This window comes from Bombyx mori, chromosome 2 (assembly GCF_030269925.1).
Source record: "Bombyx mori chromosome 2, ASM3026992v2".
NCBI classification, from domain to species: Eukaryota; Metazoa; Arthropoda; class Insecta; order Lepidoptera; family Bombycidae; genus Bombyx; species Bombyx mori.
This window is the reverse complement of record NC_085108.1, coordinates 3,527,696-3,553,262: the sequence shown is the minus strand read 5'-3', so window position 1 is coordinate 3,553,262 and position 25,567 is coordinate 3,527,696. Positions and strand designations below refer to the sequence as shown.

The window sequence follows — 25,567 nt, the reverse complement described above, 5'->3', positions numbered from 1 at the left end:
CACCTCTAAACAGCAAGTTATTGTTGGAGGACTCACCAAAACAGCGGTAGTGGTAGGAAGTGGAAATGAATATAGCAGTTTTAAAAATAGTCAAGTGTGCTGGATTTAAGTGAAATGTGGTAGTTTAAGGCATTGTTTTTAAAATCGATGCTGCTCCTTACTTCTACCCCCCCATACAACGAACGAACCCATTACTGACAGTTGCAATAATTCTGTTATTGACTAGTGGTCCCCAAGTAGTCGAAATTCGACTATAATTAATTGAACATTTTAACATTATTATGATTCTATTATCAAAGACTATCATACTTCTAATATAATAATAATAAATTTTATTTTAGAATTAAATTCCATATGAAGTGTTATTAATACAAAATCTTGAAATGTTAATACAAAATCTTTAAAAAATCTTAAAAAAACAGTTCATTTTATTTATTTTACATTGACAAAGGCTGGTCTTGAGCAGACTTTTACAATACACAAAAGAGTATCAGTCTGTGTGTGTCAAACACATGTTAGTGTGTGTTAAATTTTTTTTAATTGTTTTAATATATTAAATTTTATATTCATAATAAAAAATAAATATTAGCATTCTGCACTCGTTCTGTGAATAAATTATAAATGTGGGAAATTTCATACTCCTCCGTCTGCACAATTTTCGTAAAAATGGGTACAAAGTTTTTGCTTCACGTATTAATATCATTAATATATATTAATATATAGATATGTGAGTGTTTTTCGTTCGATAGATTGATTCTTGTCAGTGAAATTAGTGACATAGTGCAAAATCAAGTGACAGTGTAAGATCCCTCCCACCGCCCGCATATTACGTGCCTCTATATAAATTCATCAATAATACAGTGGGGAAATTATAACAAACCGAATAAAAATACTCAAGACTTGGCCTAAAGGTTACATTTACATTGATCAACAGTTTGACAATTGACAATTTGCAATATGTCTGAGGCATTGGTGCAGTGTTGCTACATGAATGATTTAGATATCTAGTCAAATACGTGGCAATCTATACTGCTGTATATCTATTATCTCTAACGTATAGTACATGCATATATTACGGCTAAAACACACTTTAAATTTCCTCTAAGCGATTCAAACAGTTACCACTTTATGCCTATGCCACTAACGGTGAAAATAATAAATTTAGAATACAAAGTAATGAAGGAATTAAGTACAAAATGAAGCACCATCAATGAGAAATTTAAATGTATTACTTAGCCAAGGTATTAGCGGGTGGGCCAAGTTATAAAAGAAGTGCCGGTAGCCAATTAAGTTCTATAAAGCACGGTTTTAAGATTAATTGTATGTCATAAGTAGGTCTGCGAGAAACCTTTTTTTTCTAGAAAACGGACTATCAAAATTGATTTTTATTAACATAACCGTCGTTATTAATGCTAATATACTTTTTTTTTGGTTTAGATGGATGGGCGATCTCACATTAAGTTGTAAGGTCTCAGTATAGTTACAATGGCTGCTCCGCCCTTCAAGCCGAAACGTATTACTGCTTTACGGGGCAGAAATAGGCGCAGTGGTGGTACCTACCCGTGCGGACTCACACGAGGTCCTACCACCAGTAAGACAACCACAGGCCATAATGTGAATCTTTATCAGCGTAAATCAAAAACTTATCCACAGACACAGCTCACTGAGTTTCTCGCCGGATCTTCTCAGTGGGTCGCGATTCCAATTCCGTGATAGATTCTGCGAAGCACTGCTCTTGCTAAAGCTAGTGTTAGCAAATTCTTTCAGGCTGAGCCCGTGAGCTCACCTACCCGTCCGGGCGTAGTTGAATTAGCCTCTTAGGCCACCAGCGAATAGGTAGCGAAAAAAATGTGAGCCGTCACGGGACGCCTGGCAGATGTGAAACATCGATATTATTTTGTAAAAGTAATATGCAGAAAAGAACAGATTGTGATAGGAACTAAATATGTCATAATGATAAAATAAAATATTACGAAAAAATAATTTGTTTTCAAATAAAACACAGGTTATGTGTACTGTAGTAAACAACATTGTATACAGTACGTACGTACGTGTACACTATAGGTATCCGAGCTCAGTGTAGCGAGAGAGATGGCTTAACGTCGGATCGAGTGGGAGAGAATCGCACAGTCGATTGCGCATGGCGACGCGTCGCCACGCCAGAAATCGGTTTTACGTGCGGCTATAGATGTTTCACATCAAAATCATAAATAATGAAAGAGTCTAAATAAACTTCTCTGAAATTCACTGACGAACTAACGATTCATCATCAAAATATAACGATGCAAAGGAAGCATATAAAAACGCTTTTCTCTCGAGAATCACACCAAACTTTTCAGACATTTATAATCCTTGCTTCAACACAAATTGGTCTCAATGGGACGGACCGCGTTCCTATGTTTATAGAAATGAAAACAATCCCATTTTAATGATCAAATTGAGAGGCTTTGTCGCAATATCATTTTAAAAATATTATACTTTCTGCAATGGGATTTGTGGTCCTTCAGAGACTGGAGAGATGCTTTTTAAATTGACGATAATTTATTGTTTGTTATTACGCGACAAAGTTTTAATCAAAAGCGAGAAAGACATAATAATTATTAACTAGAGGTCCCGCAGTAGTCGAAATTAGACTATAATTAATTGGAATTGTAAGTTTGTACACTATTATGATTGTATTTTATACTTCTATAATCACAAATTTCGCCAAGGCTACTCTATAAAAAATATTAACAAAGACAAACAATATTTAATCTATTCTCAATTTGAGCACAGACGTCAAGAACAAAAGTTTGACAATAAATAGTATGCATGCGTGTGTGCGTCAAATACATGGTATGTAGTGTGTGTAATGTTTTCTTTATTGATTTAATGTATCTTTTATGCATTATTTAAAAAAAAATTGCATTGTGCACTTCTTCTCTATATTCTCTATAAGTGTGGAAAATTTCATACTCCTCCGTCCGCGCAATTTTCGTGAAAAGGGATAAAAAGCTTTTGCTCACGTATTAATATATAGATTACTCAATTCTAATTTCTCTAATTGGACTAGCACAACCGTAATGCATTTATACGTTCAATTTTGGAATGAAGTTCCTTATGGGACGATGCGGAGGGGTACCCTAATCGGGAAAAAACGTCCGTAACGTAAGATTTTTATTAGTAATTCAAACAGTGTACGACTTAACTTTGTAACTTGTAAAATAAGAATTTTTTTTATCATTCATTGACCACGATCTCAGAGCGTTCGTTTGCGCAATACACTAACTCTTATGCAAACAACCGTGAATGAAGTGTACCACAATAAGTTCGCACGTTACTGAATGACCGTGAGTTTTTGCGAAACCTCTAGTTTTATTTTCTTTATACCTCGAATAGAACTTAAATTTAATATTTTTATAATAAGGAACTTCGTTCCTATCCGGTGCCCACGACACCATAGATCTTTTTTTTCAACAAAAAGCTTGTAAATGACCCATGTAACTGCCATACTATGTTAATTATACTGGTTTTTGACCGGCATTAGCGTATGGAGCGCCTTTAAGCGCAAGTAGGTATCAATACCCTGCATTTTTCTGCCACGACGCAGTCATGCGGCTTTAAAGGCAAGTAAAGGCGGATATAGACATTTTTTACTGGTGGTAGGACTTCTTGTGAGTCCGCGCGGGTAGGTACCACCACCCTGCCTATTTCTGCCTTGAAGCAGTAATGCGTTTCGGTTCGAAGGGTGAGGTAGCCGGTGTAACTATACTTGAGACCTTAAAACTTATATCTCAAGGTGGGTGGCGCATTTACGTTGTAGATGTCTATGGGCTCCAGTAACCACTCAACACCAGGTGGGCGGTGAGCTCGTCCTCCCAACAAAGCAATAAAAAAAAATCATGATGTCTATGGACTCCGGTAGCGTAATAATACCCGCATGAGCAATTAAAAAACTTAAATCGATCGACATAAAACAAACTTAATTTGTCGTACGCTCGCCAAAATGACTCGTAAATTTTTTGTCAACAAGCCTGTTTTACCTAAAGAGAGAGAGATACGCAAAATTCCCTGACACGGCAAAAAGTAATTAGAAGCCTATATGAAACTCGGAAGGGTTCATAATTGAATAACGCCTGAAGATAGCGAGATGGCTCCATCTTATTATTACATGATTATCGAAAAGCGCTACATAATTGACTTAAAATCGATTTCGAAAAAGAGGTATTTGAGTCGTCTATTATCAAAGGTGGCAATCTGTGCATTTGGACAACATTTTTTTATTGATATGTCAATACAGATTGATTTGAATATAATCGTCTCCTTCAAAGAATACGGTTCAAAACCTGCATTAAATAAAGGTTAATACTTAACCTGTTATTTATCTAAGATGTCGTTCAGAAGAGTTTTGTGACTGCCAATGGAATACAAAGTCAATAATTCGTTTTTCTGATTTACCAATAATTGTCCAAAAGTCACATTGCCGGCTTTGATAATAATCGACAAATTTTGTCGATTATTATAGATGAATTATATGCGATATAAATGGAATAAAAAATGAAGGATAATAACCAGGGAAATGGTTTCTTTAGTATTTTGACTGTAAAAAAATTGCAATTGTGGTCTTTAATATGTGTAGCAAACGACTTTCATTAGGATATAGATTTGCTAAATGACATTCTGATTTGAGGATGGGTTAGATATTGTACAGTAGTCTTGAGAGCTCGACTCGACTTAGGCTATGTATTTTTGGAATCCGTCAGCCACTTAACTAGGTGGGTCGTGGTCTGGCCAATCTACCCCTTGCACCCCGATAGATTAATCCCGAGAAAGTTTGCACAAAGCTAAATCATATCTCAGCTTTCTAATCTAATCGATTGCATCGTTAGCGTCCCGAATCGTATCGTTAGCTTTTGCGAAATATAACGCGTTAACGATTTTAACGAAAAGCTCCGATTAGAGCTTCATTTAAATTAATTTATTGCATTGCTCAACGGTACATTCGATTTCTTTTTTACGTATTCTCATAACACTCTCCTCTGTTCTTTTCTTCAACCTGCGTCCACTCAATGTTGAGTAGGTCTTTTCGTATGCATCCCATTTTTTTCCTTATTTTAATTCCTACCTATGCTGATAGCCTTGAGAGGCTGTTTCAGTGTTGCCCTAGCGTGTAGGTGAGCTCTTGGGGCACAAACTGGAGTTGTTGCTAACACTGGCTCTAGACAGGGTAGCGCTTCGCAGAATCTACCACTGGACCGGAATGCGACCCATTGAGAAGATTCGGCGAGAAACTCAGTGGGCTGTGTCTGTGGGTTAATTTACTCGCCGAGTCCTTCGTCGCAAGCGACGGGTTCGGCGAGGACTGTGACCGGTGCTTGGGGTACCTAAAAGTATCCTTTTCCTTCCGATCCTTATTAACTATTTAGACCAGGTCATCGGTCCACCTCATTGGATATCTGTTCACGTTACGACGCCCAGTATGAGCTCTCCACGCAGAATGTCGTCTGACGTGGTACGCCTTATCACCAGTAGTTCAAAACCGAGAATTCTCAAAGAACATAATAGGCCTGAAATTAATTAATACCCAAAGAAAACAAGAAATTAATAACTGTAGATTCAGTAATGGCTTGGTCGATCTTGATAGATTACTCTGGATATTGTTAACTAGATGATGACTAAGCTTTGCTCGTTTTTTTTTTATAACACCATCTTTTTGTGTCTTTAAAGCGGTTAGTTGCCCTCAATTAAGAAAAATAGTATTATTATTCGCCAGTAGATGTCGGGAAGAGTTGATTATTGAAAACACGAATAAAACAACATTTTGTGAAAATAAATCGTAGCTAGATCGATTTATCGCCCCCGAAATCCCCTGTATACTAAATTTTGTGCAATTACACCTACCTACCTGTTGATAGTTTTCGAATGTTAATTGTGTTTTGGTGTACAATAAAGTCTAGTATATTCTCTCTGTCTCAGTCCCTCTAAGCTGCAATTGTTTTTAAATTTGGGTCTGTATTAAATAGAAAACAAACTAGAAATAAGTTTTGGAAAGTGATTTGGCTCTGGGGGACTGAATTATCAGTTCATTTTAGAAATTGGACCGTCTTACCCAAAATAATTGGGGAATATCCAGTTTTCTTCTTCTATATCGTTCCCTTACTACTGAGGATCCCGACCACATGTGATGTTCTTCCACTGTGTTCGATCATGGGTGGCATGGACCGTATGGTGCAGATCTCATGATCACTGTCATCTCCAGTTTAGATGACAGTTATTATGAAAGAGAAGGTGAAATTCCTTCACTGACATTTTCATTTATTTAAATCCTTAGCGCGTTTCTGTGTAGCTTAATTAACACATTACTAATATGAATACGGCACTAGGGCAAGGCTATAATATCATGGTGTTGTTATGCTGGCACGAGTAACGCCATCTGTCGTCATTAAGCTAAAACTGATATGGAAACAACTTGAAAATCTTTTGAATGTTCTGGAAAATTCTAGACACAGTCGAAACGACTAAAAAGCTTTACATAGAGAACAAGAGAATGCAGTTCTATGTGAAGCGAAGAACGGAACACAACTAGAGATTGAAGAAGTGGATTGTGATCGTTTTTTTTTCATAGGATGATGAAGGGCTCACGGCCCGCCTGGTGTTATGGTTACCGGAGACCATAGAGATTAAGAACATAAATGTGGCCACCTAACTTGGCACACGAGTTTTTACTACTATTTTTTTTTTATTGCTTAGATGTGTGGACGAGCTCACAGCGCACCTGGTGTTAAGTGGTTACTGGAGCCCATAGACATTTACAACGTAAATGCGCCACACACCTTGAGATATAAGTTCTAAGGTCTCAGTATAGTTATAACGGCTGCCCCACCCTTCAAACCGAAACGCATTGCTGTTTCACGGCAGAAATAGGTGGGGCGGTGGTACCTACCCGTGCGGACTCACAAGAGGTCCTACCACCAGTAATTACGCAAATTATAATTATGTCTCAGTTTTTACACATGCCCTTAAAATCGAAAGGCATTACAGTTTCACGACAGAAATTAGATATACGTAAAGACGCCTAAATAATTACGCAAACGTTCGTCCTTACGTAATTACGTTCATCGTTGTCCTGATAAGAAAAATTGGTATCCGCCTGCGGGATTCGAACACCGGTACAGTCGTATCGCTCGATACGAACGCACCAGGCGTCTTATCTTTTAGGCCACGACGAATTCAAAATCATACATTTAATTGCAATTATAATTAAAGGCTTCGTCAAACAGAACGCGTAATTAGCGCGCGTCAGAGCGCTACGCTGTGACGCCGAGATGTGTTGTACTACTATGGTAACATACCGTCACACAGAGCGCCAGCGCTATAGCGCTCATAGCGCTGGCGCTCTGTTTGACGGTATAATACCGTAGTAGTACAATGCATATCGGCGTCATAGCGCGGCGTTAGTTTAGCGCTTTGACGCGCGCTAAGTACGCCTTCGGTTTGACGAAGGCTTAAATCTAATTTTATTTGGTATTTCAGTGAAGAGTTTTTAATTATCTTGAGCTGCAGATCGAGACAATATTAAAAAAAACACCCGCTATTTTCAGGTGTGTGCAACATTAGGCACAACAGGATCTGTGGCGTTCGACAATCTCCGTGAGATAGGTCAGGTCTGCCAGAAACACGGAGCCTGGCTACACGTGGATGCGGCATATGCTGGAAGCGCTTTCGTTTGTCCCGAATACAGGTATCGCATATCCTAATACGCAAAAATAATGTATGAGTCCCCATAGCGTTGCTTTATTTGAGTGGTAAATAGTTTTTTTTTTTGTAATGAAACAAAGCTGTCTAGCATTAATTGAAAGAAGAATAGGAACCTATTGGGTTTTTGGAAGAAGGAATGGAAGGAGTGGAAGAAGAATTTGAAACAATTGAGCTATAAGAATAGGAGCCTATGGGGAGAATAGGAATAAGAACCTATAGGTCTATTTAAATAACTTTCTGAAACATAACTGATGATGGCATCTTGGAGCGGCTCAACGGGCAAGAGAAGTCGAGGGAGACCACTAACCAGATGGGAAGACGATCTTAGATGAACAGCTGGCCCAAACTGGATAGACGTAGCACAGGATAGAGACGCTTGGGCATCTTTGGAGGAGGCCTTTACCCGATCCGGGGTTCTTGCTAACTAAATTTTACTGATTCATTACAAAACTTTTACATCTTAAATATACATACATTTATATTTATTACATGTTTTTTTAAACTTTGTAAAGCAAGAAATAAACGGCTTATTATTATTATAATCACTGATGATGAGTATACTCAATAGGGCACATGCTCAATTTCTTTTCGCAATGAACAAATGCACTCTATACATTCACTTTATAGAGTGGGAAATAACAAAATGAACAATTTTCAGACATTGGCTGGATGGAGTGGAACTTGCCGATTCCTTCGCTTTCAACCCATCCAAATGGTTAATGGTGAACTTTGACTGCACTGCGATGTGGTAACAATTATACTTATTCCTTTTTTCAATGAACAACAAACAGTACAGAAAAAAAAAATTATTTTATTTTTTTTATTGCTTAGATTTGTGGACGAGCTCACAGCCCACCTGGTATGAAGTGGTTACTGGAGCCCATAGACATCCACAACGTAAATGCGCCACACACCTTGAGATATGAGTTCTAAGGTCTCAGTATAGTTACAACGGCTGCCCCACCCTTCAAACCGAAACGCGTTACTGCTTCACGGCTGAAACAGGAAGGGGCGGTGGTACCTACCCATGCGGACTCACAAGAGGTCCTACCACCACTATTTCCCAGAACTTATTTTTTGAAATACTTGGAGGGATAATTTCCATCGAAGTAAATTTAAGAAATAAATCTACGTTACAATCATATCAAAATTAACTCCAATTTTAATGTGTGTCTCTGTATCTTTGTTTTTATACGGTTGGATGAAGTTTGGTGTTTTTTATTTTTAATTTTTTTATTGATTTTTTCAATTTCGTTTGCTTGTTTTCACTATTATAACTGAAGAAAGCTGGATACAAAACCCAAACTAAGCGCAGACACCATAAGACGCGTCTAGTTTGGAGCAGATATCCAAAATAACTTCTCAAATTGGTCCAAGATATTGGAGTAAATATCGAGATGTAAAAAAAAAGAACTATGGAATAAATCTGTGTTGGAAACTAGCCTATTATAGTTATTATCCAAAATAGATTGGACCAACTATATCTGATCGCCTCTTCGATCTAATGGTTAATTTGACTAGTGAACTTTCTTTGATGAGTCTGAATATATTCAATTTAAAGCAGTTGTAGTTACGGGAGAAGTAGCTTAAAGTAAGATTACTGGTGGTAGGATCTTTTATGAGTCCGCACGGGTAGGTACCACCACCCTGCCTATTTCTGCCGTGAAGCAGTAATGCGTTTCGGTTTGAAGGGTGGGACAGCCCTTGTAACTATACTGAGACCTTAGAACTTATATCTCGAGGTGGGTGGCGCATTTACGTTGTAGATGTCTATGAGCTCTAGTAACCACTTAGCACCAGGTAAGCTGTGAGCTCGTCCATCCACCTATGCAATAAAAAAAGAAGAAAAAAAAAGATTCGATAACTTTACTATTAAAATCAAATATAAGAATGATTTTTTTAGATTATAAGAATAAAAATAAAAGTATTACAGACTTGTTCTCTTTTGTAGGGTAAAGGACAGTACTGCTCTGCATCGAACTTTCAATGTCAATCCAATTTACTTGAGACACGAAAATTCAGGTAATTGTGTTTTTTTAACTTCCCGATTACAAGCATATCGTCTAAAAGTGGCTTTAGTGAGCATTTGTGAATCGATCGACAAGCTTATGGACATTGTATTATAATATTATTTACCTTTAGTACATTTAGGAGTAACGGGAGAAATATAATATGTATATTAATATATTTACCAATATACTATAAATAGCATACTATGTTTTACCACAGTTTGACCCCCCTGTTTGTACGCTGTGGCGTATTTTATTTACAATCCATAGTATTTATGCATTAATACATTTAGTTTTATTTTTCAACAAAACTAAAACCTTTTAAAATAATTTGAACTTAATTAAAAAAAGTAATGTTTTGCTTAACAGGAAAAGCAATAGATTACATGGTAAGTTTTTTTTTTATTTCATTTTATCATAAGATCGAAATTTTAATTTTCTTTCTTTCTTATTAACATTCCGTTTTTTTTTAAATGTGACTAAAAACTCAGGTCGGATCCCAGAACGAAGACATAAAAAAGTTGACACTAAAAAAGATAAACATTATGAACGATATTGATCATCCGAAAGCTGACGATAACAAAGTTGATAACAAATTTAACAAAAACAATGGGGTAATCACACAAATTGAGAATCGTAATATTACCAAAGTTGATGCCGTCGAAGTGAGTACCGATGTTGATGGTAATATTGGTAAAGATGACGATTTATACGATGCTGTTGGCGATACAAAGAACCTTCATGGCTACAATAAAATATCACACGGATGCGGTAAAATCATACAACTGGAAGATCCTAATAAGAAGGAGCTACTTGTGAGATGTTTGATGATAGGTGATGGGTTTTTGGTGGTGGGGTATTTAAGCTTGGACAGCGCCACGTTGCCAACGCTGCTGGGGGTTGATGCTTAGTGCATGGGAATTTAAAACATAGTACTTGATTTTAACAATTCAATACTGCTCAAATAAAAACTATTGATTCGGTTGGTAGACAACAGCGATATTTAGATTAAAAACTGTGAATATAAATTTAGGACTGGATACCAGATTAAATGAATTTAACATTCATAAAGTCACGAGGTGTTGGTAAGCATTTAGCACCATGCGGCTCTAATAGAAATTGCAAATGAAAGGTTTAGTGCACAACTTAGTATCTACTAACTGTAAAATAAAAATACGATACCTAAGCTATACATTTTTGACCTGTAGCTGCAGACTTCGGCAGTCAAAATTTATCCGATTGAATATGTATTCGCGATATAAAATTATTCAATAGATGCATGAAGCTACATTCACCTCTATAGCGGATATTGGTAGCACATTTAAAAAAACATAAAAGGCAATTAAGAAAAATGAGGATTATTTTAAATTTGCAGCATTGGCAGATTCCGTTGAGTCGTCGTTTCAGAGCTTTAAAGCTCTGGTTTGTGCTGCGAAACTATGGTGTTGTTGGCATTCAAAAACATATCCGTGAGGTGAGCAATAGTTAACTCTATTTTTCTTTTGAAAGAAGAGTCTACAAAACGACTCTATTGATTACCTCAGTGTACTTTTAATAATGTGACATACTGTTACTAATATTAAGTTAGTTGGAAGCCAGGACACCTTGAAAGCAACGTCTTATTTATTAATTTGCTGCCAAAAATTGTTTGAATTTCAAGAATAGGTCTTTAATCAAAAGTTATTGAAGATGTTAATTGATTCCCAAGGCGACGCCACCGTTCACATTTTTATATCTACATACCAGAGATTTTGGCAATTTTTAAAATTTATTATACCAAATACCAGTGATTTTGGCAATTTTTAAAATTTATTATACTAAATACCAGTGATTTAGGCAATTTTTAAAATTTATTATCCCAAATTCCATTTTTTAAACATCAAAACTTATGTATTATTTCAGGGTGTGCGCTTGGCCCAAAAATTCGCGGCTCTAGTGCTGGCCGATCCGAGATTCGAGATTCCACAACCAAGTAACTTGGGTAACTTGAACTTTTTTTAAAGTTTTAATTCGAAATCCACTTTAGAAAACTAATTGATAAGTCGAGGCCCCGTTTGATGAAAATGGGACTGATTCGAAATAATATCCTCATAGGCTAATTGAATTAGTAGTTCATTGAAGTAATTTCGTTATGCATAGGGGGCTTTTTGGAATCGAGATTAAGAGAACATCTGATATACACTGCAACACGGTATCCTTAGAATAAGTATGCTTAGTATGCACAGTGTAATATGACTGGTCTGACTTGATCATAAGGTTTATAATTATAGAACCCACATCCCTGATAAGCTTCATATTGATATTATCTCTCAGGTATGGTGGCATTCCGTCTGAAAGGCGACAACGCTTTCACCGAGCGTCTCCTGAAGCGGTTGAACGCTCGTGGCTACATCCACGCCGTCCCTGCCTGTTTCAAAGGCATTTACGTCATCAGATTCACCATCACCTCTCAGAGGACGACTAATCAGGATATTTTGGGTATTTTTCTTTTACACTGGCACGATTATTTGTCAATGCTAAGAGGGTTAAGTAATGGAGACAAAATCTTCATATTAAAAAAAAAAGTCACAATTGAGTTAGTGATTAGCTACCCTCCCAGGAAGACTACCAAGCCGTCGTGGTCTAAGTGATAAGCGATGCAGTGGTTCAAATCTCTCAGGGAGATAAGAATTTGACTATGTAAATCTGTACTTAAGGCGTGCTTATGACTTCCAATGAAATCGAAGAGCAAAATTACTTGGGCTTATGATATTGTTACGCGCTGAGGGTTCAGGATAAATAAAATTTCACCAAAGTATAACTTAAAAACTGTATTCAATACTTAAAACACTTAAACACTTGACAAACACTTTAAAACACTCAACAAACACTTTAAAACTCTCAATTCGCTTGTTCCGCTCCGATTCAGGTGATTCGTTCGCTGTTTCGCTTCAAGTAGATCCGATTACTGACTGACTGCGTGCCATCTCTACAACGCTTTTATAGCCGATACCTCATCCCTAGAATTATCGAGAATATTCTACACATCTCTAGTAGTAGTTTCCGCTATCTGTCAATAGATGGCGTTTTACTTCTCGAACGTTCTAGATGCTACTATATCCTTCGATATTCGCTCGACTATTCGGCGATAGATGGCGTTACTCTTACCGGCGTAACAATATCTATGGACTTCGGTACCTAATATGACCGTTGGTTAAAATTCTGGAGCCTTGAAATCCAGCTATTCACAGATGAATTCTTCAATAAATGTTCGGTATTCAATTGTGACGCGACATTTGCATTAAGTTCTTAAGAGAATTATGTATCTGTATTTCAGACGATTGGAACGAAATTAAAATTGTAGCTTCCGAGATATTAACTGACGTATTTGGTTCGGAGAACGGTAACATTGCTGTGGTCAAGAAGCCAAGAATCTCATTAAAAGGTAAGGTTTTTGTTTCCAACTTACAAACTGTTATACGGAATTGAGAGTGGATCTTTTAAAAAAAAATTGATGGCAGCGAAAAGGGATCAAAATAAGTAATAAAATATCTTCGGTATCCTCCAAATACCTTCAAAAACGAATAAAGTGAAGTGAAAAATAAAAGTGTAAAAGAATACTTAAATACAAAAGTGTATAACAAATCTTAGGAGTGAAAATAGAAGTGTAAACAAGATAAACTTGTGTTTACCTAATCATAAAAATCTAAAATTCAAGTTCATCTGTTCGAGCCCGTCTACTTTTGTTCGTCTACGCAAATGGGGTGAAGTCGAGCCCCAACTACATCCCCATCCTGAGGCCACGCAATCCATCACGCCAAGACCAAGCAACAGAAGCCACAGCATCACGCCTCCGAAATTCTTTCTATGGTGGTGTTCATCTATGTAGTAAGTGAACCAGTGCTATCTCGAGTCAAGAAATTGTGGATTTATAGACATTACCTAATTAAAGTTTAACATATTATATCCCCTTAATATTAATTAGTATAATCTGTAACGAAAATTATTTAAGAACTTTTGTATCCGAATGTAAATCATATTAAACTAATTTTAATAACTTAAGTTAAAATATGTTTAGTCCTTGAGAACATCGAATAGCTTCGTCGAGTATCCAGAATTTATCACGTCGAGACGGTAGCGTTATTGAATTAATTGTTTGTCCGACTATTACACCGTGATGTAACTTCATTGTGACTTAAATATTTCTTAAACTTCAACAACCATGTCTTAAACACACGCAATGGAGGACAGCAATAACCCGCCAAACGAGTGCAAAAAAAATGCGCATCGAAAATTTAAGCGAACAACACTCACCCCAAACTCCAATCAAAACAGTTATTATCAACAAATCGACACACGATTCTGTATCTATAATTATAGTACTAATATCTCCCATAAATAATTACCTTATATAAAAATAATTACCTCTTTTTCTTCGAAGCCATTTTCATTGGTTCTTTTTTGATGAGGGTAGATAAAAAAACTTGTCAACTCACGCCCGGTCATCGAATGACAGTTACTCGAATATCGCGCGCGTGGTACGCGCACCTGCCGCTTGTTACATCTCAATGTCTTAAACTTTTGCTACTTTTCTCTTACGAACTCCTACGGACGATCATCATCGTCGTAGTGCGAGTGTTATACCGGTTTAGTGAGCATAACTAATTTAGAGGAGAGTTCTCAAGCCGTCAGGCCGACCGTTGCCATTACGCGTTGTCCAGCAGTCAAGTTCCTTGGATTCTGCAGCCTACAAGGAGCCAGCGACGGGTTGCCAGGTACGTCTACTACTCATTTTAAAATTACTTAGCCTCGGCCTCTTTTTGTTCATCCTTTGGCGATATTCGCCCCCCGCAGGAACCTACGGGATACTAGAACCAGCGCACCGCCGTAGTGAAAATTTCTAAAGATTTAATTTTCCCCCGCCAATCATTATTAATTGACACAGGTGCGTCGTCTATTATCCTGATATCAAAATTGTCAATCGAAGTGTTACCTGAAATCACTCAAAATATTATTAAGTTCAAATTGACTCGTCGGGTACAAAATCAACCCTTGGGCATATCCCTAATCCAATTCGACGCACTAAAACACAACTTTGACGTTGTCACCTTACGATAGTACACCTAATCGGGAATGACTTCTTTAATGCAATACACGGAAAAATCGATTACCCCAAACATCAACTAAAATTAAATAAAATTCCTTTTAAGTTACAATTCAACAAGTCTGGCGTAATTCCAAAATTTCCGAAACTAAAATCGAATGTACTGTACTAAACACTAAAATTCATGAAGGTCTCATTTTAAATCAACATCCGTACCTACATTGCTAACTGGATCATCAAAACCAAAGAAAACTCCAGAATCAACATATCCTTCGTGAATACATACGAACAACCGATCTAAAGTTAAGATTGACACCACTGGGTAAAATAGGACAAATTCATATCGTATCTAAACTATGAGGAAAAATCACAAGTTTTCCTAGTTTGTGAACAATTTTCAGATATTTTTCATCTCCCTGGCGATCTATTGATATATACAAACGAAATAAAACACGAAATAAAAACGACAACGTCATCCCCCTTCCATGTTAAAATCTATCGTTTTCCGGAGTGCCACAACCAGGAAATCGATACACAAATCCATAAAATGCTAATAAGTTATCTATCATTAAGCCTTCAGCATCTCCCTGGTCGTCTCCAATCTACTCAAAAAAGCTGACGTTTCTAGTGAAAAGAAGTGGAGGGTAGTCATAGACTACCGAAAACTTAATGAAATCACTATCAGGGACTCATACCCCATTTCAAACATCCGAAATATGAGATCAACTCAGTAAAAGTAAATATTTTAGCACATTGGATCTCGCCTCTGGTTTTCATCAAATGCAAATGAACCCTGAGGATTCTACGAAGACTGCTTTTACTGTTCCCCAAAGCCGAATTCGAATTCAGCCGTATGTATGGCTTGGCCTTAAAAACGCATCATCTACATTTCAGATTGATTCAGATTGATTTGTCGCTTTCAGATTGCAGTGTTTTGTCTATTTAGATGACAGATCCTGTTTTGTGAACTCTAAGCATCAGCTTTTATTTTGATCCGGTTGGTTCACGAAGATCTAAGTATAGTGATACCTGTAGACATATATTTTATCAAGCCTCACCTAGATATATATAGGCAGCTCTAAAAGTAGCATGTACTCTATGTAACAAGAGTCAAATATTTGTACAAATTGAATGCGAAAATGTTATTCAACCTCTTGAAGTCAGTTAAACAGATATGGTCATAATTTCGACTCATTTCTTTATCTCCTTAATCATATGACTAAGAGGTGCACGTGGTTATCCAATATTGTTGGAACTGGGTTAAAAAATTTATTCGGCACCGTGGATGAGGACAACGCTATTCGTTACGACGACGCTATTCAAACTCTACAAAAGGACTTTGCTCCTTATGAAACAAAACATTGTCATTTCTACCTCTACTCTTAAAATATTCTATGAAATTATCAAAAACCTCGTAGCTAATGCAAAATCCTTAAACAGCATTGTCAACTGGATATTAGAAAGATCAAAAAATGTGACTAAAGAATCCTTTAATTAAATATTAGAACTAAAATTATGGAAGTTGTTGATATATTAGAAAATAGCTTAATCACTTTATCATTTAAACTAAAAGATATTTCTAACGTTCTAATGTTCAGTAAGAATAATGTTCTTTATCTTGCTATATGTTCTCCTCAACAGCTATGTAATGACTTAGTGGGTAACTATAGACTCCTACCAAGTTCTAAAGAGCTTCCAATACATTTAAACCCAAGTAATGTTCATACATTAATGGATGTATCTAGCTTAAGTACATTTTATCACAATAGCAAAATCATATTAGTTGTTAAGATACCTTTAGTTAAACCTTTATATGTATCGTGTGTAAGAAATAAGTATGTATCGTGTATTAACTTACCAGAAATAAGTATGTATTAATTGTCATTTAAAAACGAATCTTACCTTACTACGAGTATTATTCCTATTAATATTTATATTGCGTTTTCAAGAGACAGAAGTAAATATTGTGATTTTAATGATTTAAGTAAATGTAAGTTAATATCCGAAAATTATATTTGTAAAAATGTCAACATCCTGTCCAGTATAACCTATTTTTATATGTGTAAGCGAGATTGTTACAAAGATATTAATTTCCATGCCTGATAATCGTGCGATTAAAACGATAGTATACCTAATCGACAATGAGTTCTTTAATGCAATGCACGGAAAAATCGATTACCCCAACATCAACTAAAATTAAATAAAGTTCCCTTTATGTTACAATTCAACGAGCCTAGTGTAATTCCAACATCGAAACTATAATCGAGTGTACTGCACTAAATCCGAAAGATAGCGAAGTATAGTAAGAACTAAACGGGAACAGATGGATATTTATTATCTCAAAGGCTGCGAAGTTGTCAATCGATTTTCCTGACAAAGATATTTACGAAACTAATATTCATAGCACTGTACCTGCCGAAATTACACACGGCTGTATATTGCAATGGTATCCAACTACCATATAGGAAAAACATTTAAAAAATAGGCAGTTTTACCGGCGACTTTGAAATTATCAAATACACTTCAAACCATCCAAATAATTCTGATCCAGCCGTGTCCTTTCCTAGAACTCGTCTTAAACATACTAGCCTTTTCATTTCATAACTTCTAAATTTATTAACTACCTAATTTATTAACTAGAAAGATAACCTCGAAAATCTTAACAGTAAGCTTAATATGATCATTGAACAACCTCAGGTACTTATAGGTGACGATTATTTCATAAATAAATAAATTTCTAATTGTATACACTATTGTGATAATTTTAAGTGTAGCTTTAGTCTATAAACTATTTAAGATTCAACTATATCCATAATCCAGATGTATCTCCAGATCCGGAATTACCTCCTATTTCTAATAATTCTAGAATCCGCATCATTACACAACATAACATAAATTCACCATTAAGGGTGTGGGTTTAATCCTGGCCGGGGGGCAAATTGGTGGCAAAGGTGGGATACCGAGGATCTTTTATTATGTTTTTTGATCCCAACGCTGCTACCAATTTGTTATACGGAATTGAGAGAGGATATTATTAAAAAAGATTCAATAATCAATTAAAGTCGTCGTGGCCTAAAGGATAAGACGTCCGGTGCTTTCGTATATAGCGATGCATAAGCGTTCGAATCCTGCCGGCAGGTACCAATTTTTCCTATGAAATACGTACTTAACAAATGTTCACGATTGACTTGCACGGTGAAGGAATAACATTGGGTGATAAAAATCAAAGCCACAAAATTAAAGTTTGCATAATTACTGGTGGTAGGAAGTCTTGTGAGTCCGCACGGGTATGTACCACCGCCCCGCCTATTTCTGCCGTGAAGCAGTAATGCGTTTCGGTATGAAGGGCGGGGCAGCCGATGTACTGTTAAAAGTGAGACCTTACAACTCATGTCTCAAGGTGGGTGTCGGAATTTACATTGTAGATGTCAATGGGCTCCAGTAACCACTTAACACCAGGTGGGTCGTGAGCTCGTTTCACCAATCTAAGCAATAAAAAAAAATTCAATTGGAGTTGACATTCCAGAAACCCGAGAATTAAACGCGACTTTCGGGACAAGTCTTCTTCTCGCAAACAGTCCGATGAGTCCAAAAATCGTGAACGGAACTCACGCTGCCATCTGTGATTATGAACAGGTTCTAACATCGTGCGCGCAGACTTTTGCGCAACTAAAAATGGAACCTAAAGACAGTCCTGGTAAGTTTTGATTCTATTAAATCCTTGTCAATATCTATTTAAATCAGAAGAGACCAAAACCGCTAATATATTTATACCTAAACATATTTGTTTACCAAGAGTCAATCAAACACCACTAACCCACAATGCTTGTACTAACCAGAGATGCGTCGACGTATCCGTGGCATCAAAATGTGTGGCAAGAAGTTCTCTCTTGACTCTTGCATGGATATGGTCCAGGGCATGATGATAGAACAGCCTCTGCCGCAGTTCGAGGAAGAAAGAGAAGATGCTTCCAATGGTGGGTTTACGTATTAGACGCATTGGTAGCTATATGTGTTGCTAGTGAAATGGTCAAGCTTGTTTTAGTATCATTGCGTGTATTTGCTAGCTATTGTGAACTCATATTTTCGTTGTAATTTTATCACCGTCTATTATTTCATTCAAAACCTTGCTCAAACCGAACTTTTCATATTCATTTAGATTTAACACGAAGAACAAAAGTAGAGCTTTATCTCATGGCTAGTTGTATCGCGAAGTGTGAACTAATAATTTTTCTGTGATTTTAGGGGCAAACACTGAAACAATTGAAGCCAAAATATGTTGAGGTAAAATATTATCTACAGGTGGAGGCTTATAATTAAATAAAAAATAAAAGAGTACCATAATTTGAAATAACAATTTTATACTAATACAAAATCTTTGATCAACTACCTAATTTACTTACTAACTATGTAATCAGCTAGCACTGTGTGTATGAATGCTTATTTATGATTTCGGTTTCTAGGCTCGAGTCCTGGAGAAAGGTCATCATTGTCTTCATCACCAGTTATATCAACAGGAACGATCAAACAAGAGACCAGCGTTGATGCCAATCAACTGCAACTTCCAGCACCATCGCGGCAGTACAGATCCAAATCTGTAGACGTGGCTTTAACTGGCCTGTGCCTTGACGATGCTAAAATAACAATCGACATGAAGAACAGCGAAATCATAATAACTCCTACGGGATCCAATAAAATCGTTGAAGAAACTGAACACAAGCCAGTCCAGTTAAGCGATATCCAAGACAAATTGAACATTGGAGATAAAATAACCCAAGCTTTCGAGAATTTTCAAGATGGCCTACAAATGCTTAGCGATTATCGTAAGAATGATGATGGATCTGAAAAAACTCAGGATTGTAATACTAAATTGACTATCAGAGGACCCGGAAGCTACATTAAAAAGTTAATTCAGCAATTCAGCGAAGGACCTTTCGACAGTGAAGATTCTAAGCCTGAATCCGAGAGGGCTGTTTCGACTCAGTCAATCAAGAACAAGGCAGATGCAATTTGCAAGAAATGTCTCCATTACAAAGGCAAAACTTCCAAGTAAATTAAAACTTGGTGGTAATTAATACGGATACTTCAAATTAATTGCTTCAAAGATTCTTTTTCGTATAGCATCAAAACGTACTGTCACTGTGAGCAGAAAAAAATTGCTAGTTTTAGAGGAGAAAACTGCTTAAATTAGTATTGAAGGCAAATAAAATATACACAAAGGCGTAAAACAATATATCGTCTATGTTATCAATTAGATTAGATTAGAGCCTAATAGATCCGCGCTTATAACGTAGTTTGCACAATAATAGCGCTTAAGTATTACATTAGGTATCAACTCTTTATCATAACAAGATTATAACATAAGTTTTGCATTAGAATTTAGAAAGATTCTGATGAAAAAATTTAGTAAAAGTTGATAATATCCTTTACGGTACTCTTTATTCAACGTTACATAAAGAGTTGGTTTTAGCATATGCTTTTTGGATAAAAGCATATATGTAATAATAAAACTATTTAACCAATAAAATTTTTGAAATGTAATCTAGTTTATAATTTAGGGTTTAGTAAATTTAAAAAAAAAAACTGCTGTGCTGCATCAATAAAAATTTGAGAAAAATAATAGTAATTAAGATGTAGATGAACACATATCGATAGAAATATTATCTTCTGTTGAACATAATTGTCAAATACTGTAATTATTATTAATTGTAGGTTCAAATATGTATTATTGTAACTGTGATGGAATACTTCAGCTATTTTCGAAATCAGAGGCTCCGATGGCCATTTTTTACTTTGTTTAATTTAGAAAAACAATTATAGATGCCACAATTTATTGTGCTTCTACTTAATAAGTTCAAATGTGGTAATTTTACTATAAGACTTCTTTAAAGAATCGGTTAAAAAATCACCGAACACCCTTAAAAGTTAAAGACTACACGTGAATTCGTGTTGAAACGATTTTTTTATTAAATTAGCTTTATGCTTCTAAAAATGCTTAGCCTGAGGAATGAAACCTCATCTTTTTTTCGTACTGAAGTTTATGATTAAAATAATAAAACATTTATCATGTATTATTAGAAATTGAGTAAGGCGTTAATGTAAACGCGAATAAATATGTAAGTAGTTATTGTTAAAGCTTATGAAATATATGTTACAATGCAAAAATGGCTTTTAGTTACAATTGTTCCTTTTATTTATTTTGAACCAAACGACAAGAAAAATCTCACCAGAGTTCATAGTCACTACTACAACATACTTATTATATATTGTAATATTGAAGAAGTGTGTCGAATTGTTTGTCCAGAATTAAAATTGTAATTTCAATATTTATGATAAGAATAAAACAATAATAGATGGCGTTAAAGTTTGAAATGGACCGGTTTGATTTCTGCCGACCTTCGTGGCTACGATGCCCGGTGGTGATTAATTCTGGAAGGTGATAAATCTGCGAGTCATTTTCCCTACCTAATCATTTGTAATCTAAGCGGCTATACCATCTACACACGGGTAGGCGAGCTCACGGGCTCGACCTAAGAGAATTTGCTGTAGCAAGAGCAGTGCAGAATCTACCACTGGATTGGAATCGAGACCCACGCAGAAGATCCGGCGAGAAACTCAATGGGCTGTGTCTACGAAACCTAACAGGATTCAATGAGTTAAATGCTCATCAACACGGCGATTATGCATATACTTTTGTTTAAAAATTTCACACTCACTAGATTTGGTTGCAGCCAATAAAAAACTCTATTTAGTTTTAAATAAAATTTTATTCGTAACTTAAACATTTAATAAATGCACAAATTTAATTGAACAAATAATAAAATTGAACGAACTCTTTAACGATACAATAATAAATTATCTGCTCATTAGAACTGGTAAACAATGTTTTGTTATTACTTTGAGAGAAAATACAGCAAAAATTTGGCCCGATTTCGTGCATTAACAACTTGAAAGATACACAAGTATTATCTAACGAACATCCAACACTTACATCAGTCTTAAACTAGTTATTAACAAATAAATAAATGCGATTTATACAATAATATCGATCGATCTTCCCATATCTCGTTCACACGGAAAGCGCTTTAGATCCTCATTCACTAAGACAGATCAGCTGACATCAATCATCAATCCACAGTGACTTTCCCGAAGTCACATATCTACCAAACGCAAGAGAGGCCATATAGCCAATATTAGCTCTGAGAATTTCTAATCTGAAATAGCTGAAATTGTTGCAGTGGAAGAAAACCGTGTATATAAAGTGGTGACTATAGCCGCCACTTGTATCCGCAGTTCTTTAGATATTTTTAATGACCTATCAGCTGGGGTCTTGGCTGATTGTGCAAAATTTACAGAAACCTAGGAGTTTTTATAAACATTTGCTTTATTGCTTTTTATCTAATGAAATATATGAATATATGACATAATTTCTCTGGGCTCGCAGTAACGAGATATATATATTTGTTAAGTTTCCTAATTTTAGATGAATATATTTATTTTTAGTATTATTTTGTTCTGACGACAGTCGGTTTTCTCCTTGCAGTATTTCTACTAAATTCACTCCTAGCGAATATTTCTCTAAGACGAAACTACCATTGACAATCTATTAGATCGTATCTTCTAAAGTCGTGACATGATAATTTACTTCGAAAACTGCGTAATTGGACGTTCCAACTAATAAATGTTCTTTAGTCAAGTTAATTGGTGCTTAGTCAAGATCTTCGCGAGAGCAGTGATATAGTTCTGCACTTTATTGCATGGACCGATGCCTTCGAAGTGTGGTGTTGGAGGCGTATGCTGAGGATATCGTAGATCGCGCTAAACCTTCAAATCAGTCGATGCTGTCAGAACCCTAAATCAACCCGCGACTGTACACGGTCGGCAAACAGCGCTTTCTGAGTTACTTTGGCCATATAATGAGAAGTGGAGACGAAAGCTTGGAGGGCTTAATTGTTTTAAATACAGAGGGGGAAAAAATCAAGTGACCGAGCACCAGCTCGATGGACCGACCAGCTTAAAGACGAAGGACTATCTCAAAAATTCTATAATTTTATGAGTGACGCTAAGAACCAGAGTCACCTAGCCATCTCCCATCTTTATTCCCGTGGATCTATAGAAACTGGACAAATTGGATTTTCGTAACAAAAGCGCTTTCCCATTCATAGAGAGCTTTTATGGTTTCTAATAATAAATTATTTTGTCACTAATATTATTTACATATAACCATACATGTTTCACGCACACACACACACAAACAATAGATTCATTAATTCAATTCTAATGAAATGATATCATGATGATGACAAAGATGAAGAATTAATGAATGAATTAAGTTAATAAGCTGATGTAATTATAAATAGTTTAAAAATAAACCCAAACCAGAATAACAATGGTGTTAAAATTTAAAGAGCTCTTAGAGCTTTAAGTCTCTTTTTGCTAAAATAAGATAAGCAGCTTAGATGGGCATTTTAATATAATATATTTGATCACTACTGAAATTGCAGCTCCTAATTTGGTTTGCCTTATGTAATCGTTTATTTTAAAAGAACAAAGAAACGATGGTGGATGATGAAATGGTTCTGATTAGCGATGATTAAGATGATAATAAAGTTGATCATGAAATTAATCGTGTTATGCTTACTGTACATGATAAGATTATTATGAAATGATAGTAAATGTAAATCGCGTCAATTTTATACTAAATTTTGAGCGGAATATGAACTTGAAGTCTTACAAAAGTATTTTTTATACATCCGTTGATTTGAGCTTAGTACACAAAGTAGTTGTAGGTTTTTAAACCAATACCAAAGAATAATTACATTTTACTAAAATTGGTAATTAGCACCAGAATATGCCGAAAGAGTGGCTGTTTTTTATCCTCGAACAATCAACCTTTAACAGCGGTGATACTCTTCAGCCAGGGTTTATAGAAGGTGGTCCTCATGTAGACTCCAGGTAGGAATGGAGCTGCGCATTTGATGCCGTGAGATACAGTCCCAACCAGTTGCCAACGGCCGTCGTCTCTCTGTAGAACCAAGGGTCCTCCACTATCGCCCTGGAATAAGACAAATATCCATTTTACTCTGGTTTGGAACCAGCATTTTACCTAGTCTTACCGCCATGCTTTTTGATAAGGTATTTATCATCCTATGAAATAAATATTTTAAAGTTTCAAAATGCGGTGTCTATAGTAAATTCAGGTAATCTTTTGTTTTAGTCCTTTTTGTTTTGTTCTGAGAGTTAAGAAATTACTGTTCTGAGAGTTCGTTGAAGAGTATCGATTTCTCAATCACGATAACTCAAGGCTGTGAGAGCATATTACTATGTCATCTAGCTAGACTAAACAATATGAGCGGTATCCCGTTAAATATTCCGCTAAAATGACACGAATATCTGGTGCCAACCTTTATCGGATCTAACGAATGGCTTGTTAGAATGAAGATTCAAGCTCACCTCACAAGAATCCTTCTGGCCATTAGCGTAGCCGGCGCAGAGGAAGGACGATTTGATGACCTTGTCGTGACCCGCCGTGTGGAACATCTCTTGGCAGGCGCTGTTCTCTATTACTGGTACCTAACGTTGGGCAACAACGTTAAATTGGGATTTTGTTTATGGATTGCATAGATAAGTGGGATAGCGTTACAGCCCACCGGGAATTCTGTGGTTATAAGAGTCCGTAGATGTTACTACAACGTAAATTCACGATTAGGCCTAAATATCTCAATTATATAGTATAACAGTCCTAATCCTCAAACTGGAAGGTATTTTTGCTTAGCGACAGAAATAGGCAGGGCGGTGGTACCTATCCTTGCGGAATAACAAATTCCAACAGTGCTTTGGATATTTTAAAGATTATAAAACCAACAATGAAATCATACATTAAGTAGATATTTTCATCGTTACTTCAGCATCATGAACTAATACTAAATCCCTTCTTACTTTCGACACAGAGGAAATAAAATAGTGACACTGATTACTTTAGGATCGATTTTTGGTCGCAGTCTGCAATTTAGCAATTAGTTCGAAGTCTATGTTTTTTCTAGTGGTCTTGTCTCGTCGCATTTGTTTCCAGGGTTCAGAAGATCTTAGCTTGTACATAGAGTGTTTACTTATTTTACACTTACCTGAACTTCTTGGAGCACAGCAGGTATTCCACCACCATATTTGATTCGACCCCAGCCGGTGACCGTTGCAACTCGGCCGGTGAAATCAGCGTCATCAGGAGGCAGACAGATGGGTACTGGAATTAAGAGGGTCTGGTAAATCTCAAAAGTTCCTTAATGCTGGCTATGTCTGCAGCTAACATTGACGTGATCGACGGTAGGGACAGAATTTTCTAAACCCGAAGAATGTCCATTGTAGAGTTGCAAAAACACTGAGCTTGGGACGAATGGTTCAGATTCCTTACTGTTGAAGTCTAAAGACGTAGATGTTGACGAAGTAGGGATTGATGATGAGTGAGGAAATCGAAAAATGCACGATGTCTGTTAAATTGAATAAATATATTATAAATAAATGTAGAAGAGGGATCGCAGCGCATAAAATAAAAGTTACACTATTCCAAAATCTTCTATTATAAAAGTAATTAATAATTAACACTAATTTTATTACGTCTTACTCATTTTTCAACCGTCTTCGCCATCTTCCAATTCTCTGTCATTCTCTGCTCCCTTTCTTTCCGTTTTCTCTCATTCACATCTTAACGCTCCGTTCCACACTCTATTCATACGTTCCGTTC

General features: G+C 36.2%; 2 protein-coding genes across 7 annotated transcripts in view; one reads left to right on the top strand and one right to left on the bottom strand.

The window, feature by feature from the left end:
- The window catches only part of LOC101745115 (histidine decarboxylase), a 42,055-nt gene extending 21,061 nt beyond the window's left edge, over positions 1-20,994 (top strand). The window contains exons 8-20 of one of the 6 annotated variants that reach the window (XM_062672839.1): positions 7,581-7,720; positions 8,396-8,485; positions 9,689-9,759; positions 10,116-10,135; positions 10,238-10,411; positions 11,122-11,220; positions 11,649-11,727; positions 12,060-12,224; positions 13,063-13,170; positions 18,356-18,526; positions 18,669-18,806; positions 19,075-19,113; positions 19,293-20,994. In XM_062672839.1, the coding sequence (XP_062528823.1) occupies positions 7,581-7,720; positions 8,396-8,485; positions 9,689-9,759; positions 10,116-10,135; positions 10,238-10,411; positions 11,122-11,220; positions 11,649-11,727; positions 12,060-12,224; positions 13,063-13,170; positions 18,356-18,526; positions 18,669-18,806; positions 19,075-19,112 (1,293 nt within the window). In that variant the 3' untranslated portion in view covers position 19,113; positions 19,293-20,994. Of the gene's footprint in view, positions 1-7,580; positions 7,721-8,395; positions 8,486-9,688; positions 9,760-10,115; positions 10,136-10,237; positions 10,562-11,121; positions 11,221-11,648; positions 11,728-12,059; positions 12,225-13,062; positions 13,171-13,443; positions 16,965-18,355; positions 18,527-18,668; positions 18,807-19,074; positions 19,114-19,292 lie in introns of those variants that run through there. The other 5 variants (XM_012696432.4, XM_012696433.4, XM_062672841.1 and 2 more) reach the window with 5 other exon arrangements.
- Positions 20,995-21,576: 582 nt separating this feature from the next.
- The window catches only part of LOC101744820 (serine protease filzig), a 40,146-nt gene continuing 36,155 nt past the window's right edge, over positions 21,577-25,567 (bottom strand). Inside the window, exons 6-8 of the mRNA XM_004933212.4 lie at positions 24,954-25,069; positions 24,283-24,402; positions 21,577-23,884 (exon numbers count right to left, since the gene is read on the bottom strand). Of these exons, the coding sequence (XP_004933269.3) occupies positions 23,717-23,884; positions 24,283-24,402; positions 24,954-25,069 (404 nt within the window). The 3' untranslated portion in view covers positions 21,577-23,716. The remainder of the gene's footprint in view (positions 23,885-24,282; positions 24,403-24,953; positions 25,070-25,567) is intronic.